Below are 24,089 nucleotides of genomic sequence, written 5' to 3'. Positions count from 1 at the left end.
ATTTCCTCGGAAACCATAACCAGCATAGGGAAAGGATTTGGCCCCATACCCTGATATGTGAATTACACATGTCATTGGGTTTGGTAATGGGTGAACTCCAGGGACACCTACCAAACTGACCATCAGGTTGATCACTGTGTTTATGGTTTTTATATTTATAATGTAGGGTTGCTATTCATAGTGATAATACTCTGAGTGGATAATAATTACACTGAACCACTACACCTCCGGGAGTCTATTTCATCCTTCTTTAATGCTTAACTTACTCTTACTTTTTCTATGGAAACTGATTCATTTGGTTTGCTTATGGTTTGGTTATGGTTGGTCTTCATCCCACACCTCTCACATTCCTCTAAAAGACTCAATAATAACTGGAATCCCTTTACTGCCTGACCAACTATTGCTGGATAATATGTAACTGTAACTGTCTTAATCATTTCACCTCCCATATTTAAACTCAGTTCAAGCCTTTCCATGCCACCCTTGACATTTCCTCAGTATATTTGAAAAATACCAGTGATAACAGGCAACTGTCTCACGCCCCTGCCCATACTTATTCTCCATCTGATACTATACCTGAGACATCTGATTCACAAACAAATTTCAAGTAAGTCACCTATCCGTCCAGTCTACTCCTATATTTCACAAAACTTCCATCAACAATGTCCTCTCTACTTGATCAACTGCATTCTCAAATTCCATGAAGCACAAATCCTAATTATATTCAGTGTTCTTTTCATTATTGCTTTCAATACTGCAATGGCATCATGAGTTCCTTTTCCCTTCCTGAATCCAAACTGAAGTGAATAGTCATAAGGGACTGTTCAAAACCTACATTTAAATAGATGGAATACATTAGATGAAACCCAAAGGATCTTCATCCAGGTGGTTGTTTGCATTATTATGTAATCTTCTATTAATAATTCTCAGAACCACTTTTACAGCATGTGAAATTTAACTTATTACCAAACAGTTCTCACATACTAACACTGTACTCTTCTTTGAGATGGAGAGCAAAATCGATCTGATCAAATATTCTGGCCAAATTGTTTTCTCATAAATACTTTGTGCAGGGTGCAGCAACATAACTTCCTTTTTAAAAGGCATTTTGCTTTTTAAAAACAGAAGTTATGTTGCCGTACCCAGTACAAGGTGAAAGAATCTCCTCCTTCAATTCTTTTCAAAAATCTTCAGAAATTTCAACTGTCTTGCCTGACTTCATCTCCATTAGCGTCTTTTCTATTTTGCATTTCTATCTAGCATTTCAGACTAAAGCTACCTAGTTTAGGTCAACTCCCTTTCTTTATCTAAAATGACTGGACTGATATCTTTACCATAAACCTCTTCTACACATTCTGTCCACTGTCCCTGCATCCCTTCTGGAGCTTTTCATTCCTTCCCTGTTTTATATCCGATAGTGGATATAGTTTTTCTCTGGCCTTCTTACATAGTGCTTTTGCTTTTCCCTGTCTCTGAAATTTCTTTATTTCTTGACAATGATTTTTCCACTCCCTTTCTAGGGCCTGTCACGTTGGAACTCGTCCAAGGTTATTATTTAGCTCTCTATACATACTTCTTCTCATTTCCATATTCACATTCTTCCATATTCTTCTTTTATGAATACCCTCTCATGTGGTACCATAGCTTATTTGTTGTCTTAATTTTTACTAATCTTATTTTCCCATTGCTGTTCTTTAAATGCCCTTTTCGTGAGCTATTCACTTTTACCCATTTGAATGCATTACCCTCACTGAGTTTCAAGCCATTGAGTTAATTCACTGGGTTGTGAATGAGGTTAGAGAATATAATGGTAGAAATGTAGAGAATGGGATTTGACGCATTTTGTTTAAGTGAAATAAAATGGCCTGAAGGAGACTTTTGGAGAAGTAGTCACTAATCCAGTTGACACAGGCTCTATGAATGGAGAGATGGGTATGGGCATACTACTAGAGAAGAGTGATATACAATGAGAGGGAGGATCTTCCGTCAATACAATGAAAGAATTATAATGATGATGGTAGAAATGAAACCCATACCATTATAGTACAAATGCAACAGTGTGACATGCAACTATGGTGATGATGAAGTGGAGGAAGTGTAAGATAATATCGCAAAAGTATTGAAAAATTTAAACAAAGAAGAAAATCTAATTACTCTTGATAATTGGAGCACAATCCATTCTAGAATTACATATTAATCACACCGCAATTTAGTGCTAATTAAATGCCATCTCAAAATCAAAAAGCTTAAGAGGAGAGTGAAGACTCAAAGGAATTATGTATTTGTATGTCCAAGGATGGACATAAAAAGGAAATTGTAAAGTTAATGAAAAAAATACAGAGTAAACTATAGATAACAGGTTGATTAATGGACCTAATAGATGATAAATAAAGTACAATGACTCAAGGACTTAGACATATGTCAAAAAAATTTGAGAAATGAAATCAGCTGAAAAGTGAGAAACAAAGGAGAAAGTGGATGAACAGTTGAAACTGCAAAGAAGTTTTGAGACACTAATTTAATTAATACATAGCAAATCTCAATGCCATTCAGAACAACAATGGTGAAATTCATATTGAAGATGAGGATAAAGTTTGAGAGATTGAAAGTGTATTTGAAGAAGCTTTACAAAAGAAAGGAAACATATGTTAAAATATTGAAATTAGAACACCATCAACAACGATTAAAAAAATTATTACATTTCGAAGAATGGATTTGATGCTATAGCAAAGGGCTTAAGAGTACACGAGGTAAAAGGGGTTGGTGTATACCCTTGGAACTAATAAAAAAAATTGGAAAAAGATTGACTAAGATATACAACCTCATATGTTATATAAAGAAATACAATTGGTATTTTAAAAAAATGTAATTTTCCCTACACCCAAGAAGAAAAAGGCAGGGAAAGTGAACACTTAGATGAATTAGTCTAATGGTCCATGCATAGAAGATTATGGCAAGAATAATCCATGGAAGAATAAAATAGAAGAGTTATTAATTGAGGAACTATTTAGATTCCGAATAAGTAAAGGAGAAAGAGCACATATTTAAAGAGGCTACAGAATAAAGCATTATGCTGAGGTATTAAGCATGTTTCCAAGTAATCAAGCGTGTTGTCAATTTCATTATAAGAGTTGCAAACAGCACTTGAATTCGAACGCTTAAATAAACCATAAAGGAAAGAAAAGCTTACTTTTTCGAGGCCTCAACCCTACGCTGAATACGTAACCTTCGCGCTAATTTTCTCTGCTCTGGATCCGCAGCATTTAAATTTGCTTCCACAGTTTTCGCAGTGGAAGCTTTATCGTTCATTTCTGAATCCACCAGTTCACTCATTCTGGGTATTGAAATACGGAAGTAAAATTACTAAACTATAAATCGACTGTGTAACTACGGATGTCAACAACTTGTTTCCTAAGGCATGGCAGCAAACCTGACGAGAGCGGAATCATTTGAAATTCAGGCAGAGATACATACTTATCTGTCTACCTATTCAATACTCGAGACGAGAACCAAACACAATTAAAACTTTAATGAGTTAGTTAAAATGTCAATCAAATTATCGTCGGCTACCTTAATGTAAAATTTCACGAAAGAAGTTAAAAACAATGCGGTTTACACAACACCGCAAGACTCGAATTAGAACTGTTACAAAAATCATGTATTTACTTTTGGAGGTAAGATTGTGACGCCTCAATTAATATATTTTAAAGAGTCAATGTTTTCATGCACAACTTCACTCAGTGCTTAAAAACTTGCTGATGATTTCAACGTTTTAGAACTGGCGGGTTGACTGATAAATTACAATGGTGGGTTTAAGTTGTTCTAAATCTTCTGAAAATGTGGTCAAAAAGTTCGATTTTAGAAAAACAAATTGTCCACAACTGGTTTCTCATTGACTGCCCCAAATTAAATACATACAACAAATGTCTATTCTGATATTTCATCTCAGATTTGAAGTATCTATAACCCGGAAAGATGGTGTATTTTTGACTAATTAAATTATTTGAGAAAGGATGATATTAACATTATACTATTTAATTCACTAGTTTCTAACAAAATTGTTTTTCAATCTAAAAATGACTGCAATGATTTTATTGAAACAATTACGAAAATATGAAATATCTCATACACACAAAAGGAGTGGGGTGATGTTACTCTAGAAATCAAAATAATCGATAGTAATAATAATAATAATTTTTATTTGTCCAGAGACCATCATACAAAAAAAAATTGTACATAGTATAGGACACGTCAATATATACAATAATACACAATGTAAATACATATGCCTATTCTAAGTTTCATGTTCCATGAAATTCCTAATAGAATAGAACAAATTCCTTTGAAGAAAAGCTCTCAATTTTCTTTTAAATAGATAAATGTTTGTGCTGGATTTCAGGTCCTCGTTTAGCTTATTAAACATAAGGAGACCCATAGATTTAGGGCCTAGTGTGGTGGTTCTAGTTCTTACGTAAGTTCGGTGCAGATCATTTTTAGACCTGGTCCCATAGTGGTGAATACCACAATTTTTTAAAGTTAATTAATCGAAGTATAGTAAATTAATCTAAGTATAGTAGATTTTTGATAAGCTCTTCAGTGTATATTATGTATCATTTGGTCAATTTCCTTTTTCCGCCTAATATTTTCTTTATACTTTCCTCCAAGTCCAAAAAGCTTATTCTTGTCTTCTTTCCTTATCTACCTCCTTCATCAACATCCTTGGCATTGAAGGAATCTCTTTCATCATAGCCTTCCACAGACCATTATCTTTCAATAACCCAGGCAGCAATAAAGGTAATGTATTTCATTCTAGAGTATATATAAGCAAAACAAACAGACAGTGCTGCATTTTGCTTGTGAGGGACACAATCCTCCTCAGCATAGCAACAAGATGCAAACTTGGAACACTGAATTAATATATTTCCCAATTAAGGCATTCAATAGTGACAACAAGAAGTTTCACCAGACTAGAATTAACAACCATCCTATCATGTATTTTTATTAAGGAACAAGAAACATTTTATTTAATTAGAAGTATCTTCAATTGACTTCCAAGAGGTTATTCCATAACTTACAAGTTGTGATGTCAAGGGATCAGATTTGAATAATGGTAACCACAGGATTTCTCATTGGTGTCTGAACCCTACTTGAGATTCTTTATGGAGAGAACTTTTAGTTAGCAAGCCATTGAATGAAATTGTGAAACCCTTTGCATCTTTTGTTAAGAGTAGGCTTATGCTGGGTTTCTCTCCACCCTTTCCTGAACATCCCAACACTACCCAAACCAACATATTATCCCTGACTCTACACTTGACCTTAGCTGTCTCCCTTAAACAAAAAATTCCTGACCAGAATCAGTCCAGAGATAATTCTAGGTAATGTTCCTGAACATATTCAACTTCATCCAAGCTGCATGATATTTTGGGTGAGTGTTATATTCTTGAAAAACCGCAGGCAGCTTGAGGAAAGGAACAGGCTTCCTACCCAAGCCTTTGAATTTCATATGCCATTATGCGAGCCCTACCAACACTTATCAAACCCACTCAGGTTTGTTCCCGCAGTTGGTTTTTTGAAACACTGCAGCAAGAAACAATGTTTCAATCACATACTCCCATTCCTTCCACTCTTTTTACTGGGCAATCAATATATATTTTCTCACACTTTGGGGTTTCTTATACTGTATCCTAAATCAATATAAAAGTTATCATTTCATTGTGCCTCATGATCATAATAATTGTTATGGTGAATATTGTTTTTTGTAGAATTATAGGCAAGCAGGTAAAGGAGTGTAAAGTTCTAATTTGTTGTGACTATCAGTTTATTTTCCTTGACTCCGTTACAGCAGTGGACTCCACAAACAATGAGGATGATGTGAATGGTTGGAATCACTGAAAATAAGTGACTTTTTTTTAAATCAACAAGTATGTTTAGCATGGTGATCTCTTAAAATTTGAAAATCTCTGCATTTTTCGTTCAACTACCTGATTTTGCCATGTTTTCATATATTTTGACTGTTACTCTTATAACTGAAAAAGGTATTCACTGTTTTGATATTTAAATATTGTTGTCTATTTTAAATCATAATGTTTTTGATTATAACACTATTCTCTAATAAATATAATTTTAGAATTTGACCTTCTTACATATTTTAGTTCTCCTTAACCTCAACAGTGAAACAGTAGGTGTGTTAGATGAGTGCTAGTGGCTCACAAGGTAATGTGATACATGGAAATGTGGAGTTCATCAGTTACCTGTGACAAAAAATGGCTGTAAAAGCATCACAAGGTTTAAAAAGTAGGCAAGACAAATATTTACTTAAATAGTGGCATGAAAAACTGTGATTGGAGGACAGTAAATAGTTAATAAATTGGATGCGAGCAATCATTATGTATTTTCAAATGCAATATGAACCACATCATGTTTTGAACCCATCATAAAGCTAGAATACACTAAGTTCAACTCTCAGAATTTCCAAGTACTCTTGAATATGATGATACCATATTAGTCATACCAAATTTTTCTAACTGTTAGCAACACTGATATCAAAATAGATCATTGGAAACAGATATATGGGCAACTTTCAATCATGCATCCAATCAATGCAATCCTTCACACCAACAGGCACACTGATAAAGGGTATAAAATAAATTTTCATAAACATTGGGATATTGGTTTTCACTTAATGGTGAAAAATATGAACATTATTATTTCAATCTCATTTAAAATAACATATGAACCCAATACATAAACAACATATTACAGAAAAACAAATGCCACTTACAACTCAAGACAAGGTAGATTTACTTTACAATAATCACTTGAAGCAGCATTACTTTGAATGCATTTAGCACAGTTACAAATATAAATACAATGGAATGAGCATCCATACAAAATGTCACTGTATTTTTATTATCTGAACTGCATTGGACTAATTCGTAAACCAATGCAGTCCAAGCCTACTTCAGCAACAGTACAAACAGTACATATGGTGCCTTTATAAGAAGGAAAGTAACTAGCACCACAGAGTGGGCATTTTTCTTCAGGTTTTCCCCTGTATATCGGCTTGTATGTTTGGCCACATAGAGAAAATGGGTTGTGCTCATCGTACTGCAGTTGATGCTCATCAGTTGGATTTTTATCACATGCCTGGAAAATAAAAAGTATATCAGCTATATGATTAAAATGAAAAATAACATTTACCATGAAAAGCTACCAATTCAAACGTCAGCAATATTCTTCAAAGGTTTAAGTGCCTTTTAAGAATGGGAACACACACTTAAGGAGAATGAAGTAGGGAGAAAGAGCCAATAAACAATAATGAAAATCTAATATTGTGAACAAAACTTGGCAATGACCAGAGAGAGAGAGTACTTATAAATTACAGACCAGGAGAAATGGACATGCCGTACATTTTAATTTTTCTCTCACAGACTCAACGTCAACTACTTATACTGTCAAACAAATCATGTTGTAATGTTATGCATGGACACAGACAGACCTTCCGCTTAGTTCCCTTTCAGGATATACACTGTTAATAAAAGTCTAGCTTCAGGTTATGAAAGGAAAGTTCATTCTTATACTAATTTCCTCGGTACTGCCCCATCATGCATAACTCTTTTGATTAAGCCACATTAATAAATTGCCTTAAGTAGGTTCTTCTCAAACTTCAAACAGTTTGTCTTGAGAGTCTCTTTAACCACATTCACCCATAATTTTATCAGTGTATTCACCAAAGATTAATCTCTAGTGGACCTGTTCAGTGATTACTTCTAATCGACTTTCTCAATATGAACAAACCAGCTCAGAACACTTTTATTTCATCCTTATCTATTACTGGTGGATTCAATGGACATTCCTTCATGAACCATTCATTCCTTAGTCATATCTTTCTTATACTTGCCAAAACAAACTCCCAAATACCCCATATGACCATTGCATCTAGTCAACATTTATGTTTATATACACATTGCAAAGTGTCACTAAAACATATTAATATGGGGAAGAGTACAATTTAATTAACTACCATTTTTGCTGCCTTAGACAAACATTCACTTTTCGGAACTAGAGCAAAATCTCACTTATCTGTGCTTATGGATGCAAGATAAAGCATATCAACCACCAAAATAAGTGAAAAATTTGCCCATGATATAAACATAGCAACAGAACATACACATAAAATTTCCTTTTTCATTCCTTGGGCTTATAAACACCCTAAATAAAAATTTATACAATACCTGCAAAATCTTTCTTGCTTGTTGTGCAACTTCAAGTCTTGGACCAAGTTCCAGAAGACGCCGTGCAAAAGATGCAGCAGTTTTGTAGTTTTTTAGTTTGAAAAATAAATTCAAAGCCGTCCTTAGTGTAAGAATTTGGTGGACAGGTTGTAAGTTGCAATGAGTGAAATAGGCGGCCATTTCACATATTCTCTTCTGCTCTTCAAGAGTATTTTTGGGAAGTTCTTTTCTAGCTGTTTCCATTTTCAAGCCTGCCAAAAAAACGATTGCATTTTTGTACAGAGGCTTTTATTAAAAATGTACCAAATATAAAATAAATATATGGAAGCAGGACTGACCTAGAATATATTCTCTGCATATCTGAAGAAGTTGCTGAGCCTCTGTTATCTCTTGCCTATGCTCAACAACAAGCAGAGGAATACTGAGAAGTAGACTTCGTAATTTCTCCACAGCTTCATGGAAAATTCCACTAGTTGTCAGCTGGTAACAAACCTATAATGTATACAGTAAATTTGAGATTATGTTAACACTTAAAAGAGTATCCTTTCCATCCTTTACACTTGAACACTGTACACGATTACAGGTAATTAAATCAACAACAAAGAAGGTATAAATATAAAAAAATAAAATTCCAGATAGTACATGTGTACTGTGAAAAACACAAATATATGGAGCCAAAAAATGGCAGAATACTTTCATAAAATGTAAAAAAATTCAGAATAAATTAAGCACATAAGTTAGTTTGTTGTAAGAGTACTAGTGAGTAAGAAGGGATTAAGTTAATTCCAAATGGTAAGGAGGAAGCCAGGAGTAAAAGTCTGACTACACATCACTTTGAGAATTAATGGCAAGTTACCTTAAATTTACTTGTGACTGATGACTTGTTTGAATTAACATTATTGAAAATTAATGTGCTATTTGCTTCCCTACTAGTGAATGACAGCATGCAAGAGCAACCTATACATTCACACAATCACAATGCCAAAGGCTCACAGGTTGAAACAATTCATAAGATTATGGAACAAGGAACTCTTTCAGGAAAATTATAAAAAATTAGGACTCCTGCTACAACACAATACAAAATAATATTCTCACTTGTAAAAAGAATCTAATGACATTTCTGATTACACTAATTGCAAAGTATTTAATGCTTCAAATTAGTATTCATAAAATATAAGTTGATTGCATAATATAGCAAACAGCAAAAGTTATCATATGCTACATTTTTCTGAATAAACTGCTGGACTCAAATAGCATGAATTTCATTAAGAAATCACCAAATGAGAAGTGGACATATGCCACCAACCTGAAGCCTTTGAACCAAATCCGACAAGCGAAGGCCAATGGCAGGCATGCCCCCTTTGGGACCAGCTTCTTTCCAGTTCCGGTGTGGGTGCCCATAAAGAGTGGGAAGGGAAGGCAATGCTGGAAATGATGTCCTACTTCTACTATATGTGGATGAGAATACCATGCGATATGGTGCAAAATTCACCACACCAACCTGAGGAAAAAAAATAATGAAAGAATTTATCACAAAATGACAAAATTAATAACAACTCTTTAATAATAACTCTTTAATTCAAATTGCAGTGAAAAAACTCTTTTCAGCCATTCTTATCTGGGCTGGGAACCTCTACAAACTAGAAGAAAAATAAGCAGACTTAGTGGAATGTTCAGCATTCTGAAGGGGGAGAAAGCTTGGGCAGATCTTAGGAAAGAGGCGGGGAACCCAAATTTTATTGGGAAAAATGACCACAAATTCAAGGCACAAAGAATTAATTAAAAAAATTTATTTTCAAAACAAAACAATTGTTGATTGGATCACCTTGGGAAATACCTGCAAAACTATTTGAGCCCTTTCCTAACTGAGTGCATACTTTTAAGAAAAGATGTAAGAAATATATGTAATAATTTGATTGATGTGTGGTGTAAAATTATATGCAATAGCTTAATTTTTTTAAATTTATCTTTTTTGTTCTTGCTGATTGATTGATGTTAATGAGATGGTGATTTTCTTGCTTTGAGAAAGAGATGTCTTTTTTGAAGTACCCTTTAAGTGTACTTTTGTTTAATGACTGATTTTACCTTTGTGATTATTTGGGACTTGTGTGCCACCTGACACTATCTATCAGCACATGTGGATTTTTAATAACAATAATATCACGCAGCCACTCCTTTTAATGTCCACTTTCACTTATAAAGGAGTAAAATTTCAACAAGGCATATGTGCATATACCTCTTATACAATAGCCTCTGATCATAGGTCAAAAATTGGATACAATTCAATACATGCGCTCCAATCCAAAAAATAACTGGCTATGGCAAAACTAATATATCCAGTTTAAAGTTTTGGTTCATTGTTTCGATGGGAAATGCAGATATAATGCTGATGAAACATTTTTGAGTATCATGCAGTGATTCAACAAATCCAAAAATCAAACCTGTGTACACATTTCCCTAAATCTAAATAAGAATAAAATTTGTTTGAAATAATTATGTTTTTTTTCATTTATCCACTGATGGCACTTCATTCAATGACTGGTTCATCATTCAATTCATCAAGATAAATCCTCTTTTGTCCACTTCAATTACCAAGTAGCATACCACTGTTCAAGCTAATTTGTACTTCTCATTTCCATGGACCTTGCTGCATAAATTTCATTCAATTACACCATTTAAGTTGGAATGCACTTACTTGTTCATGCAACAGCCTGAACGCAGACTCGTATGATCCAGCAAGTATGTGGTCTACAGGCAGTTGAGAGTTGTTTGCCCAAACTTGGACTTGTGATGTTCCTTTGGTTGGTGGGACAAAATAACCTTCCTCTCCTGAACCTGTTATTGCACCATCCAACTCGGGCGGAAGCTCCAAGTCTTCATCTCCAACATCCCATCCACCTCCTAAGGGCATTTTGGCATTATTATTTTAACACTATATGTAATGTTGTTATCAAGCACCCAGATTTATCTCCCTGAGGAATTACAAGGAATTACTCATATTTAAACAATAGTAGCAATAATTTTACAAGATCACCATTATCCCATTCGTAAAGAAGTTTTTGCAAGTGCTGGAAGATCATGAAAATTCATTTTTCCAAATCAAGGAATTTTCTAAGAAAACACTGATGCTCAAAGAATCATTAGTCTAGAATGTGATTAGACATTTACCTATATATGAAATTAGTTAATCATTTAATTATCTAATATGAAACATTACACTTTTATACTATCTTTTCCTCTACCATGCTCAGAATTCCAGTTTATTTTTCTTTCCATTATTTTAATAAATGTTTCCAGTCCTTTGACTATAAATAGCATCAGTGCAATTTTAATATGACACTGATAAAAGAGGCATTGCAATGAGTCCTCTTTGCTGTTCCAGATGTATTTAGTGGTCAGCTTGCCTCTAGGATCCTGATAAACCGTCATGACTCATGGTCAGTTGTCCCAAGGGTCCAACTAACCAAGTTCCCAACACCTTGCTCAAGGCAGGACTTGAATTCATGACTTTTAGATTAGCATGTGAACCATGGAAAGGATTGTCATGGCTTATTACCCACTGAACTAAACTGACTAATTAGAAATAAGCCCAGATAAGGAATAGATTACTTTGATGGCTTAACATTGATGGTTAAGGTAGCTGCCTTGATAGGTATTTGAATTAGGGTAAATGGCAATCCTTTTAAAAATAGATACAATAACTTTTATGATGTAATATGGATTAAAAAATGGGAATGAAGTAGTCCAGTGAGTCGAGTATTCGACTACAGACCGAAGGGCTCAGGTTTGATTCTTGGGGACACCTCTGGGCAAGCACAGTTTCACCCTTGGCTGAGTGATTTTGAAGGTGGCAGGACTTCCTGGGAAACTAGGCAGTACGGGGAAAAGACCTGAACCCCTTAACCTGATGTGTGAGTTTCCCAAACACACTGCTAGGCTTAGTACTAGGTGAGCTCTACCCTCATCTATCAAACTGGCCTTATAGTTCATAACTGTGGTTTTGATGAAATAAAAAGCAAAAAGCTCATCTTTGTTGTTACTGCTTACTCTTTACATTGATATTGTTTTGATATGAGTTGAGCTCAGTTTTCTATTGCTAAGATATTGGAAAAAAACCTGGTAATAGTATCATGGGACCATAAGTAGGCTTTGTCTAAGGCTCTTGAAATACCTGTACCAAAATATTTACAAAGAGATATGGGAATTTGATGATTGAATTACATTGAGTTACATGGCCATGTGTTACCAACTCACCTTCTTCACCCTGAGCTGAGGGTGCTGCCTTAGTGCTTGCCATCTCCCCATCGGCATCTTCCTCATCCAAGCCAAGCTCAGCATCCACTCCCCATCCCTCACCTCCTCCATCTTCCACATCCAAAAATGCATCCATCGTGCCTTTGCCCTGAGACATGATTGCACCTTCAAAAAATCCCTGAAAAATAAAACTGATATGAAAATCTCATGTGTTTAAAGGCACAACACAGTTTTTATTATGAGAACCTTGGAAACTCAGGCCTCCCATCAAGGGAGTTTTGCATTACCTTCAGCCATAAGAATATTTCCCCATGATAACTCCCTCCTATTGCAAAAATTTGTTCTTTATTAATTGGTTTTCATAATAATCAATTCATTAGAAGGTAAATCATTCAGACTTTCAGTATTACAAAGAGTGAAATGAAAAATTTTAGTTGTGACTCTCAATGAATAAAAGGACTCCTTAAGAATAAAAGTAGCATGTAACCTCTATGCAATGTCTTTCAAGTGTTCAAGAGGCATTTAAAAACTAAAATTAAAAGAGCAAGATTAGATACCATCATTTCCAAGCATGAGACAACATGACTATACAAAATGCAGGACTCCCCTTAACCGATCTGGGGTCCATTACACGGCGGAAGCGGCGAGTAAGGTGGCGGATAGGATACTCGACCACTGTAGGCCTTTTTTAGGATAAAGGGCAGGTCACTTAGTGGGTCAGTAACATCTGGGGATAGCGCGTATAATATTATTAATAAAAATATAAAAGTCACCGACAACACTGGCATTGATTTAGAAAGAATTGTGACACGCACTTCCCCACAAAGGCGTCCTAAACTACAGTCAGGCACAAATAAGGACGTTATTCAACATCAAAATAACTGAACTATACTTGTTATAAATTGCAGAAGCCTCAAGAACAAATCAGCGGATCTAGAACACATAATCCAAACTCATTCCGCTGATATAGTATTAGGCACAGAGAGTTGGCTGTGCAATGACATAAACGACCAAGAAATTTTCCCAATAGATTTCAAAGTTTACCGACACGATAGAGATACAAGACCCGGAGGAGGGGTTTTCGTGGCAGTTAAAAGTCATTTTGAAAGCAGGCAAGTTTCATTTGAAAATAATAACATAGAAAGTGTTTGGTGCACCTTAATACGGACCAATCAACCCAACATAAATTTATGCTCTTTCTACAGACCTCCAGACTCAGATTTGAAAACACTTCACACCCTCAACGATCAAATTTACAATTTTACACGTAAATATAATAACAGCATAAACATAATTGGTGGCGACTTTAATCTCCCTGGTATAGATTGGGACAACAATATCGTTAAATCTGGGACCCGCGATCGCGAATCTTGCAATTCCATGATAAAATTGGTTCAAAGAAACTCCCTCCATCAAGCAGTACGCATGCCCACCCGTGGAAAGAACATATTGGATCTATTTCTTACAAACACGCCTGAACGTATTATTAGTGTATCAACTGATGAGGGCTTGAGTGACCATAAAGCAATTAATGTCCACTTGGACATAGAAATAAAAATGATTGTTAAACCAAAAAGAAAAATTTATAATTACCATAAAGCAGACTTTGAATCTTTTGCCAATCAATTAAACTCTTCACTACCCGAGTTCAAAACCCGCTTAAGTCATGTCAACGTGGAAGAAACTTGGACAGAATTTGTCAATATCATGCAAAAAGGAATCGTAGATTTCATACCTATAAAATACGTTAAAGCAAATCGCGACCCCAGGTGGTACAATAAAGACGTTAGAAAAGCCCTTCGAAAGCAGAGAATGCTACACTCTAGGGTAAAGAGGGCAGGCGTGAATACATCATCCCCTGAGAATAAACAATTATGGGACACATATAGATCCTCTAAAATTGAAACCAAAACACAATTACGTAGCGCCTTACTGGACTTTAAACGCAAAGTACTTTGCGAGCACTTGGACACTGACCCCAAAGCTTTCTGGTCATATGTTAGGGAAGTAAATGGGAGTAAACAAACCGTGGCTTGCTTAAGGGATTGTAGCAATATAATTCATACAGACAGTGAGGGTAAAGCTAACATCCTAAATTCATTCTTCCAAAGCGTTTTCTCGAATGATGTTGCCACCGCACATCTCCAAGAAACAATACATACTCCACCCATGGAAAAAATAACAGTGGACCAACAAGGAATTCTAAAATTGCTTAACGAGATTAAACCCAACAAATCCCCGGGTCCCGAAAATATACCAGCTAGGGTGATAAAACATTTAGCTCCAAACATTGCCCCGTACCTTGAGTTTATATTTAAAAAATCCCTCAAGGAGTGCAAAGTACCTAAGATTTGGAAAACCGCGCAAATAACGCCTATTTTTAAAGGTGGTGACAGGGAGGATCCCAGTAATTACAGACCTATATCTCTCACTTCTATCTGTTGCAAAATCTTAGAGCACATAATTGTCAGTTCAATAATGAGACACCTTGACAATATTAACTTTTTAAGTGACAATCAACACGGATTCAGGAAAACCCGGTCCTGCGAAACCCAATTAGGATTATTTACACATGATTTACTTTTATCGGGTGAGAGAGGTAGGCAAGTGGATGCCATCTTCTTAGATTTTCAAAAGGCATTTGATAAGGTCCCACATGGTAAACTCATTCATAAATTAAAGGTCGCGGGTATAAACAAGGGCGCCATAAGTTGGGTTAAAGATTTTCTTTCAGAGCGGGAACAGAGGGTAGTCCTTGATGGCGCTAGTTCCGACAGCGTTCGAGTCACGTCGGGGGTACCTCAGGGAAGTGTGATCGGGCCGTTGCTTTTCTTGATTTTTGTTAACGATTTGAACCGCGAAGTGAAAAGTAAAATTAGGATGTTCGCGGATGACACGGTGATCTATCGGGAGATATCTGGGGATGAGGATCGTTTTATTCTAGAGCAGGATTTAGGTTGCATTACTAAATGGTGTTCTAACTGGGGATTGACTCTAAATTATAATAAATGTTCAGTGGTAAATTTCTTTAAAAGATCAACGGGATTTGCTTACAAATTAGCTGGAGGTGACCTGGCAGTAGTTGATACGGTAAAATACCTAGGTGTCACATTCACAAAAGACTTAACTTGGGGGACTCACATACGTAAAGTCTGCGGTCAAGCATATAAAAGATTGGGATTCATTAGACGCATTGTCGGCAAAAGTGACTCGAAGGTCAAGGAACGTTGTTACCACGCTCTTGTAAGGCCTCATTTAGAATACGCATGCAGCGTGTGGGATCCGAGTGAAAAAGGCCTCATTCGGGAAATTGAGAAGGTTCAACGCCGGGCAGCCCGTTTTGTAAAAAATTCCTACGATAAAACGCAAAGCGTCACCGAAATGCTCATGGATTTGGGGTGGGAATCATTGGCTGAGAGACGATTCAATGCAAGATTGAATTTATTAAATAAATTTAGATCCGCATGTTTCAGCACCGAGGTCTCGCAAATTATTCGTACTCCTACATACATTGGTCGCTTGGATCATGCATATAAAATTCGGGAAATAGATGCCAGAACTAGCCGACTCAAGGACTCCTTCTTCCCACGGACAATACGGGATAGCAACTGCAGGGTTATAGATAGCAAAAATTCCACTTGCCACCCTCAGCGTCTAAAAAATAATTAGTTGTATTTAAATGCATGCTCTTCCACTAACCTTATGTGTTTTGTTATATTAACACATTCTTCCCGAATGACCTCATTCATGTTCTGTTCATCTGTTTTTAAGTTTCCCTTTCAATCCCTCGTCCCTCTCCGCGGGGGGAAATTCCTGCTACCTGCAACGTTGGGTCGCATTCCCTGCCTTTTAAAGACTCTTTGGGGGCAGAGTGTTTCGTGGTGCATTTTCATGTGGTGTTTCAATTTCTTGCTTGTTGTGTCCTGGCTTCCGTGTTGTAGGATGGCTTTCGTGCCGCATCATGGGGTGCAGTTTTTTAGTTGTTTTGCGGTATATGTGTTTGCATGAGTATTGGATGAAGGGATTTTTGCATGAGTGTGTGCGCTGCTGTGGGTGTAATTTTCCGTGTTGTTTTTTTGCATGTGGTATTTTTCTTTTTTACGGTTGGTGACCTAACACCCCCCGCCACACGCCCTTGCGGCGGCTTGCGGGGTATTATGTAGATGTAGATGAAGCTTCCGCGATTTTATTTATTCTAGTCATATTAATCATGATTTTATGAATAGCCATACCCCTCTCATTTAATATAGAATAAAGGACTCAAACATGCTCTCCCTCCAGAAATGCATGGATGGCATCCTATTGAAAATTTATGCATATCCTTCACCTAAATTTGACACATACATACATTTACTAATGACAATTTGGACCTCAGGGATAACTATTTTACTTGCCTTTGAAACAGTGAGGAGAGGCCAATTTGCTTCAGCTTGCATTACAAATACAGGAGGTTTCAAATACACTGCATTGTTGTTAACTTCAGGTAAATTATTTGAATCCATATTGAAATGTGCTTTCAATGCTTCAGCTTCCTGACTTAGTCCATGTGTTGCAGCAGTCAAATAAGCCAGAGTTTTCTGGCCACAGTTCTGTAGGAAATAAAAGTTACATGATAAATCATTGCTAACACAGGAACGTGCTGCAGAATTAGAGTGATTCAACACAAGAGAAAATTTTTGCTTCATCATGGAGACATATGGACATATCAGAATCATGTTTATTATGAAAATTGAATAATATTACTATAGTTGGTATGCTCCATCCAACTTCAGTTTTCAATGATATTATCTATAATAAAGACAATTCCTTTCATCATAGTCAAGATATGAGAGAGTTCTCTCTTCAGTTCTAATGCTTTTTCAGATTTTATTTGCAGATATTTTTTTCTACTTCTGACCAAAAACATTTCACTTAAGGAGATTCAGCAAGAACTCTCATATCCATACTAAAAAGATAGACTCATACTTTTCCACAGATTTGTGGAAAAGTACGAGTCTTTCTTTTTAGTATGGATATTAAATACTTCCACGAAGTGAAGCCTGAAACAATAGAATATATAGAACTCTTATAATTTAACTGGTCATGTACTGAGATGCTCAACTCAATGCAAAAGAATAATATACAAAGCAGGAAATCATATAATAGTCCAATGTCTTTTGTATAGTTTCATTAATTCAGTAAATGGATGGATACTAGCAATGTTTTCATTGAACATATGCAGGTAACATTAAATATAGAAATAGTCATAGCTCCTGCAAAACCAACTCTGTGCACACTCTTAAAAAATATTTAGCACGGTGGCCACTTTTTTCCTAGACTCCAATTCCAGATTTATTCCTGATGAATGGGATATCTTTTTCCTGATTTCTTCTAATGGTCTGTCATTAGATTTGATGAATTATCCCTCATTTCTGTGGTAACACTCCAGTCAGCATTGATATTGTTTTGGTTATTGATAACGCTTAGACGTGTGATGGCCAGTGAAAACCATGAACTGGTGTCATAACAACACATCATTCTCATAGGAAATTACCAAACTGCACATGATATTCCTCCATTTCTCCAAAAGCACTCTTTGAAATTAGACATCATGCACAAAACTACACTAACTACTCGTTTATTAACCAGATTATGAGAGATGCCAACAGTTGTGATTAAATTGACCTACTTTCTGTTTCACCAGGATTCCTTAAAAAAATGTTATTAAAAATATCCATAGAATTTAGAATGCTAATTATTGCTATGTGGATATCTGTACATGTCAATATCAACTTTATGTAAATTGTACCCAATTGTATTTATTTTTCTTATATAATTGTGGAACCAATATATGTTTTTTGCCTTTCTCCGAGTCACGCCAAGAGGAAAACTCACTACCTTAACACAAACAAGGAAGCTCATACTTAAAATGCCAAACCCAATATCTTACGATTAGGTGGTTTCTAGCTGTCAATTCAATGTGAGATAAAACTGTTGTATCTTCTATTATTCTTCCACTCTCCTTCAAAGTAAACTTTCAGCAAAAATTACTCTGTGACAACAAGAAAAAATAGGAATCAACCACATCATGAGAATGAGTTCATTGAACACACATACCTTTAAAATCTTTACTCTCTCACCAACATCTCCAAGAAGCAATGCCCCTTGGTAGTGTGAGGATAAATCTTTCCTAATCTCAGCAATTTTTGTCATTTTCCTCAATTTATCCAGATTGCCAGTGATGAGATACAGGAATGACAATTTTTCAAAATTCTTGGTCCTCTGATAGCACATTTCTACTACCTGTAAGATAAAAAAATTGCAATGTTTTGTGGTGTAATTTAAAAAATACAGTAAGGCAAAGCTAACAAAATCTGCAGCAAATACACAATCTCACCATACTATATAAATAGTTAGAAACCTATGTATTTGAAGACTATATCTTGCATATGCTAAGTAAGGCGATTCTCAGGTAACCACTAACAAATGTTGCCTGAATGGTGTTTAGCCTAGGCATACCTGAATTCAAATTTGGAATTCGACAAAATTTTATTGGTCCCTTTTATAAAGTAATGACATTGATTCCGTGGTTAGCGTTAGCCTATGCTGACTACATAATGGGGTACAATGATATTTCAAGAAACAAATATGGGATTGCATTAGCCTGAGACCTAGTGGCAACTTAAGGCTCTTGCAACACATTAAGGTTGAAATTATACCTTAAAACGTTTGCATGCGGTCGTAAAAATTTAATGAAAATATGAAGTGGACATTTCCACTCTCCACTTGAAATATGGGCATATCTCTAATTGCAGCGCTCGCTCCTGAGTGGAAGTGCTATTCCCAAAACTGTCAGCTTTGTCATGGGAAAGACAAGTAAGCTTGAATTAAATCTCCTGGCAGATAGGAAATATTTTTTTGACTAGAAACTTTAAAATATCCGACTGAATTGCCACTATAAGGATATTGTACAGTTCCTCATTCAATTCCTTTGTGTACTTTCTATCAAATATGTTTACAACTTTCTCAGAGCCACCAGTCACATTTTACTATATGAGATATTATTAAGGTAATTCAATACTCTTTTAAGATTTTGCAGCCATAAAAGAAAGGCAGTACCAGTCATCTCAATCCTACCTCCATCGAAGCCACCATAGCCTCACCTGGTGATTCCCTTGCATGAGGGCAGCTTGACCCAGGCGCTCCCAACAAGCTTTGTCATCCAATGCACGGGCAGCCTCCAGGGCTACTTCAATGTTTCCACATTCCAAAGCCAAACCAAAGCGTGTTTTCTCGTCTTTTACAAAGTGCAAGGCAACTTCAGGATAGCCTTTCTGTTGGAGATAGGCGATGATTGATTGGCCAACCAGGCGTGAGTTCCTCACCATGTGCAACACCTACAAAAAGAGAAGCAAACAAAACATGACAAATTTTATTTAGCATAGAATGAACACAGCCTGATCATTGTCACCAATTATTTTTTTAACACACCAGGATATTCCTCACCACATTTTTAAATCTCATTTCAGGAGAATAATATTTCACTGGAACGAGCATGCATACAATCAGGTTCCTTCACAAAATCCAATATATAAACTTGTGATAAATAGAATCAGTATTAAGAGAGGAACCTGTATTATCCAGAAAGAAGTTTTGTTCTCAGCATGTGCTATAGGATTTTAGTGTATTCTAGTTCCTTATTTGACAGAAACAGTCTAATGCAGAACATGAATCGATTTCTGAATGATAAACTGTTTTTAGTGAAATCCCAAGGCAGAATTCAATGGAAATAATTAATTTCAAGCAAGGAAATGAACTACCCCGCAATATTTTTATTATTACCTTTCATGATTGCTTTTTATTTGCCCAGAGATCACAATACAAAAATACCAGGTGAGTGGTGTGTGTACATGATATAAGGCACATCAAAAAGGAGCAAAGACACAGGCTCAATTAAGATACATAAAAAAAGAAATGGTGCTCACAGTTACATAACATTTGGTACAAACCCATGAACATTGGCTCGATTGGACGTGCGCATGAAATATCAATTCAGAAAAATCATTGATCACCAACATGAGTCAGACCATGACCATTGCTACGAGGGTCATCCGGAAAGTAGTACCCGTTCGTGCCGCATGAAGTGCTGATGACGCGAGTAGCCGCTGGACGAGGTCAGATAGCTTCAGTGGCTTGTCTGCCTTCTCTGAGCCAAGTTGCGTGACGCTAGCATTGCCTGTGTTGTTTCTGTGATTGTTTACAATGTTTAAAAAAATTGAGAACGCCGCCAGTTGTGAAGTGAGGGCAGTGATTAAATTCCTCAATGCAAGAAACGTTCGCCCATGTGATATTCATCGCCAATTAAAGGAGGTGTATGGAGACAATGTAATGGACGAGTCGTCTGTTCGGCGGTGGTGTCGCAACTTCAACATGGGGAGGGGGAACACACACGACGATGAGCGTTCGGGGAGACCGTCTGTCATTACAGACCAACTGGTGAGCTCAGTTGACGAATTCGTGAGGAACGATCGGCGCGTCACAATTGATGACATCTGTGAGCATTTTCCCAATGTTTCTCGAACAATTGTTCATGAAATTGTTAAACACCATCTGCATTATGCAAAAATTTGTGCAAGATGAGTCCCTCGCGTATCTCAATGAGCTGGCGGCGAAGGACTATGCAGCAGGAATACAGAAACTTGTCACACGTTATGACAAATGCCTTAATTTGCTTGGAGATTATGTTGAGAAGTAGTTTAAAGTATCCTCTTTCAAATAAAATTTTTTATGTTTGTTAATATTTACTTTTGTGTCTTTATTTCACGAACGGGTACTACTTTCCGGATGACCCTCGTATAAACTAAGAGTATGAACTTACTGGTCGGGAATATTGTTGAGATATTCGTCAACCGAGTAAATATATTTTGCTGTAGATATCTTTTTAATTTATGTCTGAATGCGGCAGTTCCCTTTGTATCCTCGTTACTTTTGGGTATTGTTATATGATCTGATGCCCATTTCATTGGGTCCTAATTTCAATGCTTTAGTTCTTATATTCCCATAATGGATGTTGTACCTTCCTCTAGTGTAATGAGGATGACAGGCAGAGTTGAGAGAATAGTTGCCAATGCTATTTTTTATATATAGAATTAAAAACATAATGTAAATGCACAGGAATAAAAGCCACAAAATGGACTGACCTGGATAATGAACACTGATAAACCAAGATAGGTCGGCATAAGGGCAAATAAAGATAATGAAATTGTGACCTATTACACCTGAGTACTCAATAAAGGCTAACTCATACATTGGCTCATCTTTGTGCTTGCAGCCAGTTTGTGTTTGTCAGTTTTAAAAATTTCAATCTTACCAGCCTCATTTGTTTGGTGGTGGTAAGTTGCAAGGCCACATAGTATTTTAATACTGAAGAATATGTGTGAATTGATTGCTATGAAAAAAACTCAGTGAAGCAGATATGAGAGGTTTAAATGTGAAAATGTAAAAGCTAATTAAGAAGGATGGACGAGGTAAAAGAAATTAAGAAGGATGATGCAATCAAGAAAGATTTGAAACATCTGCGCTCTTACAAAGACTAGAAACTTCCAAACATTTCATACAAAAGAGGAAGCTCACAAGGGTAAAATTTCAAAGCTTTTAATAGACGTAGAATCTATTTATTAAGGTCACAAATTTAAATTCAAAAGAAAAAAATCCTTCCAGTGAACATGACAAATTAAATTAGTTTGGGAGTGGTTTGTGGAGATCATATTGAGGAATATTCCTTTATTTGGAGCAATGGTGCAAGTATAACAAGGCAGTTCACACTTGCTTTGGAAAAGATTTTAAGATGTCATATGGGTGACTGAAAAGTTACAGAGCAATGCAAAGTGTCGCATGAGATGTGATGTGTGACAGATGGGATACTCCAATGTAGGTAGTTTCCACGTGAAACTCTAAGTAGGGAATCGAACACCACATAAAAATGTCATTTGGGAACACAACCAAAGCCCAGGTCGGAAAGGTTAGTACACCAATCTTACCCCATAATTTCTGGCTAATTATAAATCATGCATGATACACTCACCTCCTCATACTTCCTGTTGATCAAAGCCAATTTAAATTTGAACTCTGTGGGGTCAATGTTCAAAATAAGTGGTCTGCATTCCCTGTCCATGCAGAATACTTCATTTCCTTTAACTTTAGTGAGATAGATGGGGAGGTCAAGGGTACGAATGATGCCATGGTCCCTGGAATTGTCGGAAAGTAAGAATGACTTGAAGAAATAATACAAACGAAAAATTAGGAGTAAAATCAGAAAACAACATTAAAAAATATTAGAAGTGATAGATCAACATCTGTTTTTAATTATAGTAAATACCAAGTATGAAGGATACCACAGAGTATTCATGATAGCACCTGGTATGACTCAATATCAGCTGTTATGCATAAATTATAACGCTTCAGTACTATTTTCCCCAAATGTATGGAAACAAAATTTTCATACTAAGTTTATACATACATTGAAAATGGCTTAGCATTCATTTTATTTAGTAACATAAATGTAAGCACAAAACAAACTATTTTCATCCAGACTTCCGTAAATTCTGGAGACTGTTTTTATTCCCACGAAGAAAATAAAGTAAACCCTTGAATTTACATATTTCCTTCATGGTCTTGGTAGGCCTCCATGTACAACAAAGCAAAACAAGCCTTATATATTTGTGTACATCTTGGAGGTGATAAGCTGATTAAAAAAAATATTTTTGACATTTTTAATTAAACCCTACATTTTTATGGTTATATTATTAATAATATTAAAATCAGTTGGACTATAAAATATTAGTTTGTTGCATGCGCAACGCAGTTCTAGGATTCACTTCACGATTGGCCCTATGAAATGGATTCACATGAGATGAAGACTGACAGCATATTATTTGAATCTGTTTGCATTAAAATAGAAGACTTATTTAATTTATCATAACCATAAGAGACAATTTATAAAACATGAATAGATACATTTCTACATTTTAATACAATTTACATTAGGTAAATTTTTAATATAATTTCTTCTCAATCAAATTAATTTTACATGGACTTTGGTTTTACATTTTTATCTGTGTCCCCTCATAAACATCAAGTTGAGGTTTCACAGCATACCTAAAACTTCAAATTTTTATACAGCAGCTGGGTTTAGCTATTGTGCAATATTGACAAGCATCATGAATACTTAAGATGTACCATACTCCCGCAAAGTACTGAGAAGAACTGGCATTAACTCATCACTATCATACAACTTTGAATTAAAATTTATTTCCAATACATGTAGAACCCTGCAAACTATTTCATAGTTCAAAATATTATTTATGCAATATTAATGTAATAACATTTAAAATGGCATGCATTAATTGGATGCCAAAACTTTGTGAGTATGTCTAGCTATCCCATCATTTTGAGTGAGAATTTATAAATATACAAAAATTAATTAAATGAGGCTCCTTTGGACTTTGTGCACCCCAAAAGAAAACAGTGCGAAAGCTATGTATATTTGCAGTTTCTGTTCAAATATTCCCCACGAAATCAAGATATCATGTCATAAATAATTAATAGAATGCAAAATAATTA

General features: G+C 35.7%; 2 protein-coding genes across 4 annotated transcripts in view; both read right to left on the bottom strand.

Moving 5' to 3' along the window:
* LOC139696645 (dynein regulatory complex protein 1) overlaps positions 1-3,790 on the bottom strand; it is a 32,172-nt gene extending 28,382 nt beyond the window's left edge. For all 3 annotated transcript variants that reach the window (XM_071595457.1, XM_071595459.1, XM_071595460.1), the window contains exon 1: positions 3,191-3,790. In XM_071595457.1, the coding sequence (XP_071451558.1) occupies positions 3,191-3,333 (143 nt within the window). In that variant the 5' untranslated portion in view covers positions 3,334-3,790. The remainder of the gene's footprint in view (positions 1-3,190) is intronic.
* A 2,031-nt stretch (positions 3,791-5,821) lies between these two features.
* alphaCOP (coatomer subunit alpha) overlaps positions 5,822-24,089 on the bottom strand; it is a 28,753-nt gene continuing 10,485 nt past the window's right edge. The window contains exons 10-19 of the mRNA XM_071595285.1: positions 22,552-22,714; positions 19,631-19,864; positions 18,585-18,770; positions 16,883-17,077; positions 12,489-12,666; positions 10,930-11,135; positions 9,541-9,735; positions 8,573-8,726; positions 8,235-8,485; positions 5,822-7,146 (exon numbers count right to left, since the gene is read on the bottom strand). Of these exons, the coding sequence (XP_071451386.1) occupies positions 6,910-7,146; positions 8,235-8,485; positions 8,573-8,726; positions 9,541-9,735; positions 10,930-11,135; positions 12,489-12,666; positions 16,883-17,077; positions 18,585-18,770; positions 19,631-19,864; positions 22,552-22,714 (1,999 nt within the window). The 3' untranslated portion in view covers positions 5,822-6,909. The remainder of the gene's footprint in view (positions 7,147-8,234; positions 8,486-8,572; positions 8,727-9,540; positions 9,736-10,929; positions 11,136-12,488; positions 12,667-16,882; positions 17,078-18,584; positions 18,771-19,630; positions 19,865-22,551; positions 22,715-24,089) is intronic.

Source organism: Hetaerina americana, unplaced genomic scaffold, assembly GCF_022747635.1.
Source record: "Hetaerina americana unplaced genomic scaffold, ioHetAmer1.1.p SCAF_7, whole genome shotgun sequence".
In the NCBI taxonomy this organism is placed as follows: domain Eukaryota; kingdom Metazoa; phylum Arthropoda; class Insecta; order Odonata; family Calopterygidae; genus Hetaerina; species Hetaerina americana.
The sequence above is the reverse complement of the archived record's forward strand: the minus strand, read 5'-3'. Positions and strand labels throughout refer to the sequence as shown.